Source organism: Piliocolobus tephrosceles, chromosome 10, assembly GCF_002776525.5.
Source record: "Piliocolobus tephrosceles isolate RC106 chromosome 10, ASM277652v3, whole genome shotgun sequence".
In the NCBI taxonomy this organism is placed as follows: Eukaryota; Metazoa; Chordata; class Mammalia; order Primates; family Cercopithecidae; genus Piliocolobus; species Piliocolobus tephrosceles.
The window spans coordinates 1,071,877-1,086,747 of NC_045443.1; the positions used below are offsets into that span (position 1 = coordinate 1,071,877).

General features: G+C 37.9%; 1 protein-coding gene across 12 annotated transcripts in view; it reads left to right on the top strand.

The window, feature by feature from the left end:
* The window catches only part of WNK1 (WNK lysine deficient protein kinase 1), a 182,481-nt gene that overhangs the window by 57,097 nt on the left and 110,513 nt on the right, over nt 1–14,871 (top strand). For all 12 annotated transcript variants that reach the window (XM_023182984.2, XM_023182972.1, XM_023182977.1 and 9 more), the window contains exon 2: nt 5,473–5,645. In XM_023182984.2, the coding sequence (XP_023038752.1) occupies nt 5,473–5,645 (173 nt within the window). The remainder of the gene's footprint in view (nt 1–5,472; nt 5,646–14,871) is intronic.

Here is a 14,871-nt window from a genome sequence, read left to right on the forward strand (position 1 = left end):
TGTGTGTGTGTGTGTGTGTGTGTGTGTGTGTGTGTGTGTGTGTGTGTTTTGAGACGGAGTCTCGCTCTGTTGCCCGGGCTGGAGTGTAGTGGCCGGATCTCAGCTCACTGCAAGCTCCGCCTCCCGGGTTTATGCCATTCTCCTGCCTCAGCCTCCCGAGTAGCTGGGATTACAGGCGCCCGCCACCTCGCCCCGCTAGTTTTCTGTATTTTTTAGTAGAGACGGGGTTTCACCATGTTAACCAGGATGGTCTCGATCTCCTGAACTCATGATCCACCCGTCTCGGCCTCCCAAAGTGCTGGGATTACAGGCTTGAGCCACCGCGCCCGGCCAGTGTTTTTTTTCCTTTTGTGGTTCAGCTGTTATATGTATCTGCTGCTTTTAGCATTAACCTAAAGCTTCCTGTATATACCAAGTCCCAGGTATTTTGGAATTCCATGTGGCTCTTGTGCCCTCCAAAGAAGGGTGGAGAGAACCTCTTAGACCCCAATTTCTGGATACTCTTGGCCTAGATTTGGGGATTAAGTGAAGGGTACCTAATGAATAGAACCTATACATTCGTATACATCTGGCTTGAGAAAACTCCCCTCTCTCTCTCTTTCTGTCCTTTTTTTTTTTTTTTGAGATGGAGTTCTGCTCTTGTTGCCCATGCTGGAGTGCAATGGTGAGATCTTGACTCACTGGATTCACTGCAATCGCTGCTTCTCAGGTTCAAGTGATTCTCTGGCCTCGGCCTCCCGAGTGTCTGGGATTACAGGCGCCTGCCACCACGCCCGGCTAATTTTTGTGGTTTTAATAGAGATGGGGTTTCACCATCTTGGCCAGTCTGGTCTTGAACTCCTGACCTCAGGTGATCCGCCCACCTCGGTCTCCCAAAGTGCTGGGATTACAGGCGTGAGCCACCGCACCCAGTCTCCTATCTCTCTTATAAGTAGACTTTTCTTCTTGCTTCTTTGAAACAGAAACTTTTTGTAAATAAATAAAGTGTATAAAGGTGAGCCATATTGGGAAGAAGGGGCTAATAGAGGAGTTAGAACAACCAGGTAACCGGATTTTTTTTCCTATTCTTTTGGGAAAAAAGTAAAATTTTTTTTTTTTTTTTTTTTTTTTGGTCTTTCTGAAACTGGTACTATTTCAGAATGATAGGTAAAAGTCTCCTTGGAGAAGCAGGGGATGTGATGCCATGTTTACTTGCCCCCTATCCCCATAATTATCTTTTCACCTATTGAGGAAAGTTGGACTCACATAGACTCTCTTCTTCATGGGATAGACCCTGAGTTTCATGTCTAAGAGTACCAAACTGGAAAGTCATAAAGAAATCTGCAGTAGGAATTTAATCTGTAGATTTGGCCACATAAAGTGCAGGTGTACTTTTTATGTTATACTTCAAAACACCTTGAAAGCCATGTTAGTCTTTTTGCTGTCTTTAACAGTTAAGAATTTTTGCATGAGAATTACCCATTTTGTTTCTAGTAGTAGTTTTTCCAACCTTTCCCAGGCCTTCAATCTCTAATTCCGAAGTTTTTAAGAAGAGTTAGTTACCTACAGTTAATACTTCTGTCATCTTTGAATTGCTGTTATACCATATAGGCCTATGAGAGAGAGTTGCCAGACTTAAATAATTATTTATATGCTTAATTTCTTTCAACATACAGAATAATTGTTTAAAAATTTTTTATCTCTGTAAACTGTAACTGAAACCCATGCTCCAATGGAAAGCAGTGTTTCAAACTGCTGTACCTTCTGCCTGAAGACAAGTTTTTATTTCTTTATCCTAGTACCCAACAACAATTAGTATCACTTTAAAAGATGAAATAGAGGCCGGGCACGGTGGCTCACGTTTGTAATCCCGGTACTTGGGGTGGCCAAGGCGAGCGGATCACAAGGTCAGGAGTCCGAGACCAGCCTGACCAACTTGGCGAAACCCCGTCTCTGAAAATACAAAAATTAGCCAGGTGTGGTAGCACACGCCTGTAATCCCAGCTACTCAGGAGGCTGAGGCAGAATTGCTTGAACCCGAGAGGCAGAGGTTGCAGTGAGCCGAGATTGCGTCACCGCACTCCAGCCTGTGCGACAGAGCAAGACTCTGTCTCAAAAAAAAAAAAAAAAAAAAATGAAGTAGATGCCCATGTCTTTGCTAAGTCAGTGTGGTGCAGAAAATGATAAGGAGGGAGTATTCCAATAGTGACCTAAAATATTTTAATCAAGAATTCCAGACACTTTTCTCCACCCATATTTTGATAGGTGGATTTAACATATGCTGTCTTAATTTAGTAGTAAAATTTTGAATATTGCACATATATAATACTAGAGAAATGTATAAATGTTAGTAAGACTTGAGGACTAGATAATTTTGGGGATACAGTTGTTAGCTATAAAGTAAAAATTTCAAGTTTAATGATTGAAAACCAGTCTCACTGCTTCATTAGCACAATTGGTTTGGAAGGTTTGCTTCTGGGCGAATGAAGTGAACAGTAGCAAAGGATGGGATTGCTACTTTAAAAATACTAAAATATGAGGATAAAGAGAGATGTCTGTCAGAGGATGTTTAAAATGAAATAACTTCTTAAAAGCAAGGGATTGAAGATGTGCAAATGGTTATGAGGTCATTGTATTAAACATTAGCATTGTGCTTCTCAAGAAGAAATTAGCAGATAATCTACTGAGCACTATAATTTGGGAAGTACTGAGATGAACAATTGTTTTAGTTGTTGCCTGACCCACACCCCACCCCCAGTAGTCTGGAACTGTGCATGTTATGAAGAGGTCATGTGACGCTGATCCTTGGTTTTGCTCATTTATCCTGTCAAAACAACTTAATGTAGATGGAAAGAAATGAACAAAATGAATAGAATGGGTTAGCTGCATCAGCTTTAGTTTATATTGAAGGTAATTAATGCTGCAATTGGGATAATATAGTATATTAAGGCCCCAGGAATATCCAGCTCCATAATGATGAAGAGAAGGTTCTAAAAAGCAACAGTGGCTAATCCATTCTAAGTCTCACTTGACGTTTTAATGCTACTTTTTGATACGGTATTTTAAAATTTTATCATTGTATTCATGATAATTTGACAGTTGGTAATATTTAAACAATACGTGGTTCCTTTTATTTTACCTTCAGCTGTAATTTAGTATAAAGTTCCTATTTCTTTTCAATAATTATTACATAATAACAAACATGAATCTTCTGAGAAGAAAATTACTTTTGAAGTTTTGCAAAATATTTAGGGTTTGTTGTCAGTGAAACATGAGCTTTGAAGCAAACCTTCATTTGTCTCTTAGTTCTGCTTTTCCTGTGAATTTGAGGGAGATAATAAAATTTTCTGAGTCAGTTCATCTCATGACGTTTTTCTGAGAATTAAATGAAGTAAAGCAGCCAGCCAGTAAATAGCAAATACTTGGCAAAAATTATTTTTAAAACCCCAGGTGTTCCTTCTGATCTGTGTCTTATGTTAGTTTTGATCTACTTTATTATTGTCTTAAAGTCTTTTGGGTGCTAAAATAATGTACTTCTATAAGATATTTTATGAAATGTTCCTAGATTTCATTAAAAAAAAACAAAATTTAGTTACAGAGGAAACACGTAGACGAATTATTGAAAGAAGCCCTAAATTGTGTGTTTAGGTCCCCCCATTTCCTGCTTTGCTGATGACAATCTGGTGTCCTGTCTTTCTAACTTCAAACAGTAAGCAGGGGTTCCCAGATCCCTTAACATAAATAATACTTTTCAGAAAGGATAGAAACACTTAGATCTAGAAAGTATCCTGTATTTATAGTATAGATGTCTTCTGGGCAAATTAGAGATAGAATAATCTAAATATTTCTATGGAATTTTTAGTTTGCCATTCAGTGTATTCTCAAGGAAAATTAAATACGGATTTTTGATGGCAAAGAAGTCCACCCTGTTTTTTTCCCTCTGTACCTTGCTATAAATAAGTAGTTGACAGCTTTTTTACAATAAACTTTTACAAACCATTTTTAAAAATCAAAAGCTGTTTGCAAGTTGATCATTCTGCACAGGTTGTATTGGACTTACCTGAGATTCAGAGGCCCAATTTCAATTATTATTTTTCTTTTAAGTCACAGGAATTTTTTATCCTTGGGGAAATGCTAATTGCTTATTAAGGACACACACACACACACACACACACACTTTTAAAGGGGTATTGCAGGGGAAAAGACATTTATGGAATTCATTCAACAAATGGCTGTTGAACAAGTCACTGTGCTAGGTTGTCAGGTGCTAAAGATAGAACACCAGAAAGGTATTTTGTCACTGCCTTTTCATGACAAAATAAAGCCTCTGAGGGCTTATTCTGTGGGGATAAGAGTCAGTATAATGTTGCCTGTAATTAAGAGTTTTGTAAGAGGCATGTACCTAGTATCCATTGGTTTTGATGCTATTGGGCAGAGTAGAAACAGGAGTAGTAACTTGGTTTCCTTTTATTACATTCTTGGGTACTTTTGGTGACAGAGTGAGAACCTTAAAGTTCAATTAATAATTGATATAATAACTGAAGAGAAAAATTAATGAACAAGAAGGTAGATCAGAAAACATTGCCATCCCAGAAAGTAGCATAGAGAAGGAAATGGAAAATGAGAGAGAAATTAAAGGATAAAATAAGGTTATACACACACACACATTTAAAAATTGTTTAAAAAGAAGAGTTGGGAGGGGAAAAAAGAGAATGAGAGGAGACAGTGTTTAGAGAGATAATAACTGAGAATTTTCCTGACTTAAAGACAAATACTTGAGTATTTAATTTATTGCTTTAAAAAAAAAAAAATAGGCTTCGTGCAGTGGCTCACACCTGTAATCCCAGGCTTTGGGATGCCAAAGTAGGAGGATCACCAGAAGTTCAAGACCAGCCAGTGCATCATAGCAAGACCTCATCTCTACAAAAAATTTAAAAATTAGCCAGGCAAGGTGGCACATGCCTGTAGTCCTAGCTACTTTGGAGGCTGAGGTGGGAGGATCCCTTGAGCCCAGGATTTGAGGCTACAGTGAGCTATGATAGCACCGCTGCATTCCAGCCTTGGTCACAGAGTGAGCTCCTGTCTTTCAGTCAAACAAAAATAAAAACAATGTTTTGGCTAAAGATAGATTGATTTTAATCAAGGCAAAGATAGAACTGGAATTTATATTTAGGTCTTTCTGCTTCCAAAGCCTATGTTCATTTCCTGACATTAAATTGTGTGTCTAGCAATTGATGACTTATTTTGGATGTGGAAAGTTAACTGCACCTTACAAAAGTGAGACTGTATCTGAGTTACACATTAACAGTAAAGATACTAAAATGATCTCAAGCATGAATTTATATAATCCAAATCTATCATTTATAACTTCAGCATTTGCATGTTTTAAACACCATCGATCATGATTGAGTAATGTTTAGTATCTAAGATTAACTGTCTTGATTTAGTGTTTTATCATTTTAAACCACATTCTGTTTTGGTTTTTCATTTTAGGATCGAAAATTAACAAAGTCTGAGAGGCAGAGATTTAAAGAAGAAGCTGAAATGTTAAAGGGTCTTCAGCATCCCAATATTGTTAGATTTTATGATTCCTGGGAATCCACAGTAAAAGGAAAGAAGTGCATTGTTTTGGTGACTGAACTTATGACGTCTGGAACACTTAAAACGTAAGTTCATCAATATTACAAAAGCTGACCAAGAAGTATGAGAGAATTTGATTTCTTAAATTTCAGGTCTCCCAGTTTTACTTTTGTTGTCCAGCCTACTAAGAAGGGAACAATCCTTCCAACTGTTACTGTATTAGCATCTTTCCTTGCCCACAAAGTCCTCTGGTATATAAAGTGATTTAATAATTATTTCTTGGTAAGTATTGAAATGAGAAGTTATGGCCCAGTATGGTGGCTCACGCCCGTAATCCCAGCACTTTGGGAGGCCGAGGCAGGCAGATCACCTGAGGTCAGGAGTTCGAGACTAGCCTGGCCAACATGGTGAAACCCCGTCTCTGCTAAAAATGCAAATAGCTGGGCATGGTGGCGTGCACATGTAATCCCAGCTACTCAGGAGGCTGAGGCAGGAGAATCGCTTGAACCCAGGAGGTGGAGGTTGCAGTGAACCGAGATCACCCCACTGCATTCCAGCCTAGGTGACAGAGACTCTGTCTCAAAAAAAAAAAAAAAAAAAAAAAAAAAAATTGAGTGGCTAAGGGATCAGAAATCAAATGTCAAGGTAGCCCTCTAGTGGTTAAAATGAGATTAAGATTTATTAAGAAACTACCTATTTATTTTTTTCGTTTGTATTGTGCTTTGCTATATCCCTGCAACTTTTATATCAAATGTAGATTATATTGTGACAGTTATCACTTAAAAAATACTTTTAGTTCCATTTCCCATAGCATCAGAAATTAATCCCCAAATAGCTAGTTCTGTCATTCCTTTCACGGAAAAAGGTTTAATGCAGAAATTTCTCATTACTTATTGTAAAGAGCTTTTGGTAAGAGTTGGAGTATGCCTTTGTAATCCCAGGTTTCTTAGAGCAGCAGTCCCCGAACTTTTTGGCACCAGGGATTGGTTTCGTGGAAGACAGTTTTTCCATGAACTGGGGGGGGGGGGGGGGGGGGGGGGGGGTGGGGGTGGGGGAGTTTGGAATGATTCAAGCACATTACATTTATTGTGCACTTTATTTCTGTTATTATCACATTAAAATATATAATGAAGTAGTTATACAACTCACCATAATGTAGAATCAGTGGGAGCCCTGAGCTTGTTTTCCTGCAAGTAAACTGTCCCATCTGCGGGTGATGGGAGACAGGACAGATCATCAGGCATTAGATTCTCATAAAGAACGCTTAACCTAGATCCCTTGCATCCACAGTTTACAGTAGCGTTCATGGTCCTATGAGAAATCTAATGCTGCTGACAGGAGGCAGAGCTCAGGTGGTAATGCAAGCAATGAGGGAGCAGCTGTAAATACAGATGAAGCTTTGCTTCCTTGCCTGCCACCCACCTCCTGCTGTGTGGCCAAGTTCCTAAAAGGCCATGGACTGGTATCAACCTGTGGTCCAGTGGTTGGGGACCCCTGGTGTCTTAGAGGATCTATTTTTACCCAGAAAAGAACCTGTTTTAAGTTACCTTGTATAAATTTTTTATTTGGTGAAATTCGATATTTTAAAATTGTCACTATGGCGATATATTCTTTATTAATTGTTAAAGTTAATACTGCTGAGCTGATTAATTCCAGATCATTGGAATACAGTGTTATAGCACCTGGATATAGTCACTTGCATGTATTCTGAAATGCTTACAGTTAACATGTTGAAACATCCACAGATCATTTCTGTCCTGCAAATTCTAATTTCTTTATCCAACTTCCACTCTTGTTTATGGCAATACCTTTATGCTCGATAGGCAGGCTTCTTGATATTCTCTTTTCTTCCACTAGAATGTGCTAACTAGCACTATATACCTAGCACTATGAACAAGTGCTAGATATCACATTCTGGTGGAAGTATCTAATACTGAATGATAAGTGTTTGGATGAATTAAGGAGAATTATGTGGTAGTAATTCTGTGTACATCTTGAGATTCTTTCCATTGGTTTGGATACTTAGTTGGTTGTCAACTGTTTGTCTGGCATGCCTAAGATTACTCTAAAATACAATGGTTTACTTGTTTTAAAAACTATATTGAGGGGCTTTGGGTAACATAGTGGGGTAAGCCCCCGTGGAATGGCTGTCCCCAGCGACACACTGAAATGTGGAATATAATAAAAGTTTTTTCCAATACATATCTAAGCTTTAAGGAAAGAGAGGTTAACCTCCAGATAATAAGCAGAGATAACTCGAAGCCAAAACAGGAACTTATACTCTGGGATTTTAGACCACATATTGGTTGAGGAGTTGATGCTAATTTTAATGTCCATGCAAGGACAGAAAGCCTTAGAACTAGGTAGAGAGGGGAGCTAGAACGTAGCCTGTGTCAAAAGACTGAACTATCCATGAAAAGAGAGATCTTAATGCCCCAGCCAGTGAAAGCTGCAAGGAATTTTACCTGTGTGCAGAAGACTGTGGATAAGAGGCGAGACCTATGAAAAATAGAAATTCCCATCAAATGCTACCAGTGTTCTTAATTATTCTTTAATCTAATCTTCTTTTTCTGTTTTTGGAGACAGGGTCTCACTCTGTTGCCCAGGACGGAGTGCAGCGGCACAATCATAGCTCACTGCAGCCTCAAACTCCTGGGCTCAGGGAATCCTTCACCTCAGCCTCCCCAGTACCTGGGACTATCGTTGCTCACCACCATACCTGGCTAATTAAAAAAAAAATTTTTTTTTTTGTAGAGATAGTGTGTATTTTGTTGCCCAGGGTGCTCTCAAACTCCTGAGCTCATCCCGATTTGGCCTCATCCCCATTTGACCTCCCAAACTGCTGGGATTACAAGCATGAGCCACGGTACCCAGCCTGTTTGGTATTCTTCCATCTCATATGTAGATGGCGCTGTAACATAAATTTATACCATCTACTTGGTACAGGAGTCCCAAACCAAAGAACGTACATCATAATTGATCAGGAACTGAAAGAAAACTCCCAGGGACATTTTCACAGTTCCTTGGTCAGTGTCCAGAGGCAAAACAGTTTCCAGAGAAGATGACCTCACAATTAAATTACAGATCATACCAATGAAGGTGAATAGACACAACCAGAAAATAGCACTGCAACAATTAAAGATATCATGGACAAGTCTGAAAGTGATTACAATTATTTACATAATGATGTCAGTAAAGATATATGTAAGTGTATATGAAGTGTATAAGAGAAAAAAAGGAATTGAAGGAGTAAGACACCATCAAAGAAAAAAAGGCATAATTTAAAAGCTTCTGAAGAACTTCTAGAAATGTGAACATTAAAATTCAAACTTAAATGGTTTAACGGTTAAACAACAGACTAAATTGAATTGACAGGAATAATAACTATGAAGAAATGAGCAACAGAAGGCACAAAAAAGACAGAAAATATTAAAAGAGGATGACATAGTAGTGAGAATACCTAGTTAGATTTAATTATCTAAAAGGGGTTTGTCTGTAATCCCAGCTACTCTGTAGGCTGAGGCAGAGAATCACTTGAGCCCAGGAGGTGGAGGTTGCAATGAGCCGAGATCGTGCCTCTGCACTCCAGCCTGGGTGACACAGCGAGAGTCCATCTCAAAAATAAAAATGAAAAAGTAGAGAGAATGAGAAAAAGAAAAATTTCAGAATTTAAGAATTCTGGGCCGGGCGCGGTGGCTCAAGCCTGTAATCCCAGCACTTTAGGAGGCCGAGACGGGCGGATCACGAGGTCAGGAGATCGAGACCATCCTGGCTAACCCGGTGAAACCCCGTCTCTACTAAAAATACAAAAAACTAGCCGGGCGAGGTGGCGGGCGCCTGTAGTCCCAGCTACTCGGGAGGCTGAGGCAGGAGAATGGCGTAAACCCGGGAGGCGGAGCTTGCAGTGAGCTGAGATCCGGCCACTACACTCCAGCCCGGGCGACAGAGCAAGACTCCGTCTCAAAAAAAAAAAAAAAAAAAAAAAAAAAGAATTCTGATTGAGAATGTATACAGATTCCTAAGCAAGTAGGTTGAAAACATTCATATTCATTTCTGGAAGAATGAATAACTAGGACCATTGGCAGCATTTGGAGAGGCAAATTGGGAAGGAATGGGAATGAACTCCAAAATACATGCTTTTTGGACCTTTTGAGTTTCTTCCTTTGTTCTGTATGTGTATTTACATGGAAGCAGATAAAACACCCATAGCTGAAAAATAAGATGGGAATGTATGAGTTAGAAAATTTGGATTAAGGCCGGGTGTGGTAGTTCACACCTGTAATCTCAGCACTTTGAGAGGCCAAGGTGGGTGGATCATCTGAGGTCAGGATCACCTGAGGTCAGCTCGAAACCAGCCTGTCCAACATGGTAAAACCCTGTCTCTACTAAAAATACAAAAATTAGCTGGACATGATGGCGGGCACCTGTAATCCCAGCTACTCGGGAGGCTGAGGCAAGAGAATCGCTTGACCCTGCAGGTGGAGGTTGCAGTGAGCCGAGATTGTGCCACTGCACTCTAGCCTGGGTGACAGAGTGAGACTCCGTCTCAAAAAAAGAAAAAGGAAAATTTGGATTAAAAATTGAAATAAATTTAGACTTATTTTTTTAAATAGACATGAAATACGACCATCATACAATTAACCGTTTTAGAATGTACAATTCAGTGGCACTTAGTACATTCACAATGTTTTGTAAGTACCACATCTATCAAGTTACTAAACATTTTCATCACCTCAAAAGAACACTCTGTGCCCATTAAGCAGTTACTCCGCATTTCCCTTCTTCCAGCCAGGCAGCATATTTTTTCTTTAATTGCACATTATCTAAGTTCTTTTTCTTTTTACATTTAAAAAGAAATTTTCAGTTTCTGAGCTTCATAGGCTTATGCCAACAGGAGGGTTTATTTAGTAGAAAGAGTGCTAGACTTGGAGTAGAAGTTGTGACTACTCCCAGTGCTGCCTCTGACCAACTGTGATTTTGGGCAAATAGCTAACCTTTTTTGGGTCTCAGTTCCCCATGTACATGTAAAACAAGCGGTTGGACTACCTGATCTCTGGGACCATCCATTCGTGGATGGGATTTTTTTATTGTAAAAAACATAACAAAATTTACCATCTTAACCATTTTTAAGTGTACAGTTCAGTAGTGTTAATACATACACATTTCTGTGCAATTTCTAGAATGCTTTTCATCTCACAAAACTAAAACTCTATGCCCATGAAACAATTTCCCATTTCTCCCAACCCTCAGCTCCTGACAGCTACCAACTTTTTACCATCTGTATGGATTTGTCTCATCAGGATATGTCCTATGAGTAGACTCAAAGTATGTTATGGATCCTTGTGTTTGGCATCTTTGACTTAGCACAGTGTTTTCGAGGATCATCGTGATTGCGCGCATCAGTACTTCATTCCCTTTTATGACTAAATACCATTCCATTCCATGGAAATACCACAATTTGTTTATTCATCCACTGATGAACATTTGGGCTATATCCACCTTTTGGCTATTATGAGTACTGCTGCTATAAATATTTGTGCACAAGTATTTTTTTGAGTACCTGTTTTCATTTCTTTTGGCTGTACACTAGGAATGGAATTGCTGAGTCATGTGGAAATCTTTGTTTACCTTTTTTGAGGAGCCATCTTACTGGGAGTGACATATCTCATTAGGGGTTAGATTTGCATTTCTCTAATGATTAATGATGTGGAACATCTTTTCATACACTTATTGGCTATTTGTATATCTTTGGAGAAATGTTTATTCAAGTTCTTTGCTCATTTTTTATTGGATTGCTTGTCTTTTTGTTGATTTATAAGAGTTCTTTATATATTTTAGAAACTAGACCCTTGTCCATGATTTACAGGTATTTTCTCCTATAGGTAGCCTTTTTTGCTCCTTGATAATGTGCTGTGACATACAGATTGAGTGTAGTATCTCTTATCCAAAATGCTTGGGACCAGAAGTGTTTTGGGCTTTGAATTTTTTCAGATATTGAAACTTTGAATTATACTTACCAGTTGAGCCTCCTAAATCTGAACTTCAAAATGTTCAAATGAGCATTTTTGTTGTGTGTCATGTTGGTGCTCAAAAAGTTTCAGATTTTGGATTGGAGCATTTTGGATCTTGGATTTATTGATTGGGATGCTCAAGCCTGTGCCAAGTTTTAAATTTTGATAAAATCCAGTGTACCTGTTTTGTCTTTTGATAGTTGGGCTTTTGGTGTCATGTAAGACTCCATTGTCATAAATAACCAAGGTCATACAGATTTATACCTAAGTTTTCTTCTAAGAGTTCTATCAATTTAACTCTTCTATTTAGGCTATTGTTCCATTTTTAAGTTAACTTTTGTATATGCCGTGAGGTAGGGTCTGATTTCATTCTTTTGCATGTTGATACCCAGTTATCCCAGCATCATTTGTTGAAGAGACTTTTTCCCCCATTGAATGGTCTTGGTACCCTTCTAAAAAATTATTTGATGATATGTATAGGTTTGTTTCTGGACTCTCAATTCTGTTTCACTGATTTACATGTCTGTTCTTAGGCCAGTACCACACTGCTCTGATTACTGTAGTTTTGTGGTAAATTTTGAAAATTAGAAGTGATTTCCTCTAATTTTGTTCTTCTTTTTCACTATTGTTTTTGACAGTTGGGGTCTTCTTGAAATTTCATGTGAATTTGAGGATTAGATTTCCATTTCTACAAGAAAAGGATGGTGGAATTTTGACAGAGGTTGTGTTGAATCTGTAGATCACTTTGTGTAGCATCACCATCTTTTAACTATATTGTCTTCTAATCCATGAACACAGGGTGTCTGTCCATTTATTTATGTCTTTTTAAATTTCTTTCGGCAATGTTTTGTAGTTTCATTATTCAAGTCTTTCACATCCTTGGTTAAATTTATTCCTGGATCCTTTATATGCTATTGCAAATGAAATTGTTTTCTTAATTTCCTTTTCAGATTGTTAATTGCTGGTATATATAAAACAACTAATTTTTGTGTGTCAGTCTTGTACTTTTGCAGATTTGCTGAATTCTTATATTAGCTCATCTGTGTGTATGTGTTCATTCTTTGGGGTTTTTTTTTTTTTTTTTTTAAACAAATGGGGTTTCACTCTGTCACCCAGGCTGGAGTGCAGTGGTGCAGTCATAGCTCACTACAGACTTGAACTCCTAGGCTTAAAGGATCCTCCCACTTCAGTCTCCTGAGTAGCTGGGACTCCAGGTGTGTACCACCATGCCTGGCTAATTTTCAAATTTTTTGTAAAGATAGGGACTCAATATATTGCTTATGCTGGTCACAAATTCCTGGCCTCAAGTGATCTTGTTGCCTCTGACTCCCAAAGTGCTGAGATTCAGGTGTGTGCCACCTCACTTAACCATTCTTTGGGATTTTTATATATTGGATCAAGTCATATGTGAATAGATAGTTCTTTCTGGTTTGAATGCCTTTATTTTTCTTGTCTAATTGTTTTGGCTAGAACTTGAATTATGATTAGCACTGATTATCCTTGTCATATTCTTGATTTTAAGGAGAAAGCTTTTGGTCTTTCACCATTGAGTATATGTTAGCTGTGAGTTTTTCATAAATGTTCTTTATCATGTTGAGGAAGTTCTCTGGTAGTCCTATCCTAGTTTGTTGGGTTTTTTTTTTTTTTTTAATGGAAAGGTATTAGATTTTCTCAAATGCTATTCTGCATCAAGTTAGATAATCATGAGACTGCTTCGTTCTATTAGTGTGATATATTATACTGATTAATTTTCTTATGTTGAATCACCCTTGCATTTCATAGATAAATGGTGCATAATCCTTTTACTATGCAGTAGGGTTTGGCTTGCCAATATTTTGTTGAGAGTTTTTACATCTACATTAATAACAGTGTTAGTCTGTAGTTTTCTTGTGGTATCTTCAGTGTCAGGGCAATACTGGCCTCATACGATGATTTAGAAAGTGTTTCCTCCATTTCTACTTTTTGGAAGAGTAGAATTTGTGTTAATTCTCCTTTAAATGTTTGGTAGAACGCATCAGTGAAGCCATCCAGTCCTAGACTTTTCTTTGGAGATTAAATAATTTAAATGTATTTATTTTTCTTTTGTAGTATACCGTTTTGATTCCTTTCTCATTTCCTTTTGTGTATATATTTAGATATTTTTTCAGTGGTTATCTTGAGGATCACAACTAACATCGTAAACCTCCAGCAGCCTACCCTGAATTGATACCAACTTAACTTTAATATTGTAGCATACAAATCTCTGATCCTATACAGCGTCACTCCTCCTTCCCATTTTATGTTTTCGTTGTCTCAGATTTTATCTTTATACATTGTGTACTCATTAACATAGTTTTATAATCATTATTTTACATGCATTTGTCTTTTAAATCATGTAGGAAATAAAAGGAGTTATAAACCAAAAATACATTAATATTGGTTTTAATATTTAGATATGTGATGGACTTTACCAGAGATTTGATTTGGTTTTATGGCTTCAAGTTATTATCTAGTGTTCTTTTATTTCCTCTAAGGATTCTCTTTAGCATTTCTTATAGGGAAGGTGTACTACTATCAAACTCCTCCAGCTTTTATTTACCTGGCAATGTCTTAGTTTCTCTTTCATTTCTGTAGTATAATTTTGCTGGATATATAATTCTTGGTTGGCAGTCTTAAGTTTTTTTGGGGGTTTTACTTTTGTTTCTTTTAGCACTTTAAATGTGTCATTCCATTGCTTTCTACCCTCCATGGTTTTTGCTGAAAAATCAGCTCATAATCTTATTGAGGATCCCATGGTCATAAGTCACTCTCCCTTGCTACTTTCAAGATTCTCTCTTTGTCTTTGCCTTTTAGCAGTTTGAATATAATGTTGCTCATTGTGGATCTATTTGCATTTATCCTTAGAGTTTGTTGAACTTTTTGGATGTGTAGATTCATGTCTTTTACTGAGTTTGGGAAATTTGTGGCCATTATTTTCTTAAATATTCGTTTTGCTCTTTTCTGTCTTCTTTATCTAGGACTCCCATTGTGTATATTTTGGTCAGCTTGATGGTGTCCCACAGGTCTTGTAGACTGCTCATTTCTGCTCCTCAGACTGTATAGTTTCACTTCCTATTTTCAAGTTGATTGCCTTTTTCTTCCTTGTGTTCACATATGCTGTTGAAATCCGTTAGTGATTCTGTTTATATGCTGGATTACGTTTATTGATTTGCGAATGTTGAACCAGCCTTGCATCCCAGGGATGAAGCCCACTTGATCATGGTGGATAAGCTTTTTGATGTGCTGCTGAATCCGGTTTGCCAGTATTTTATTGAGGATTTTT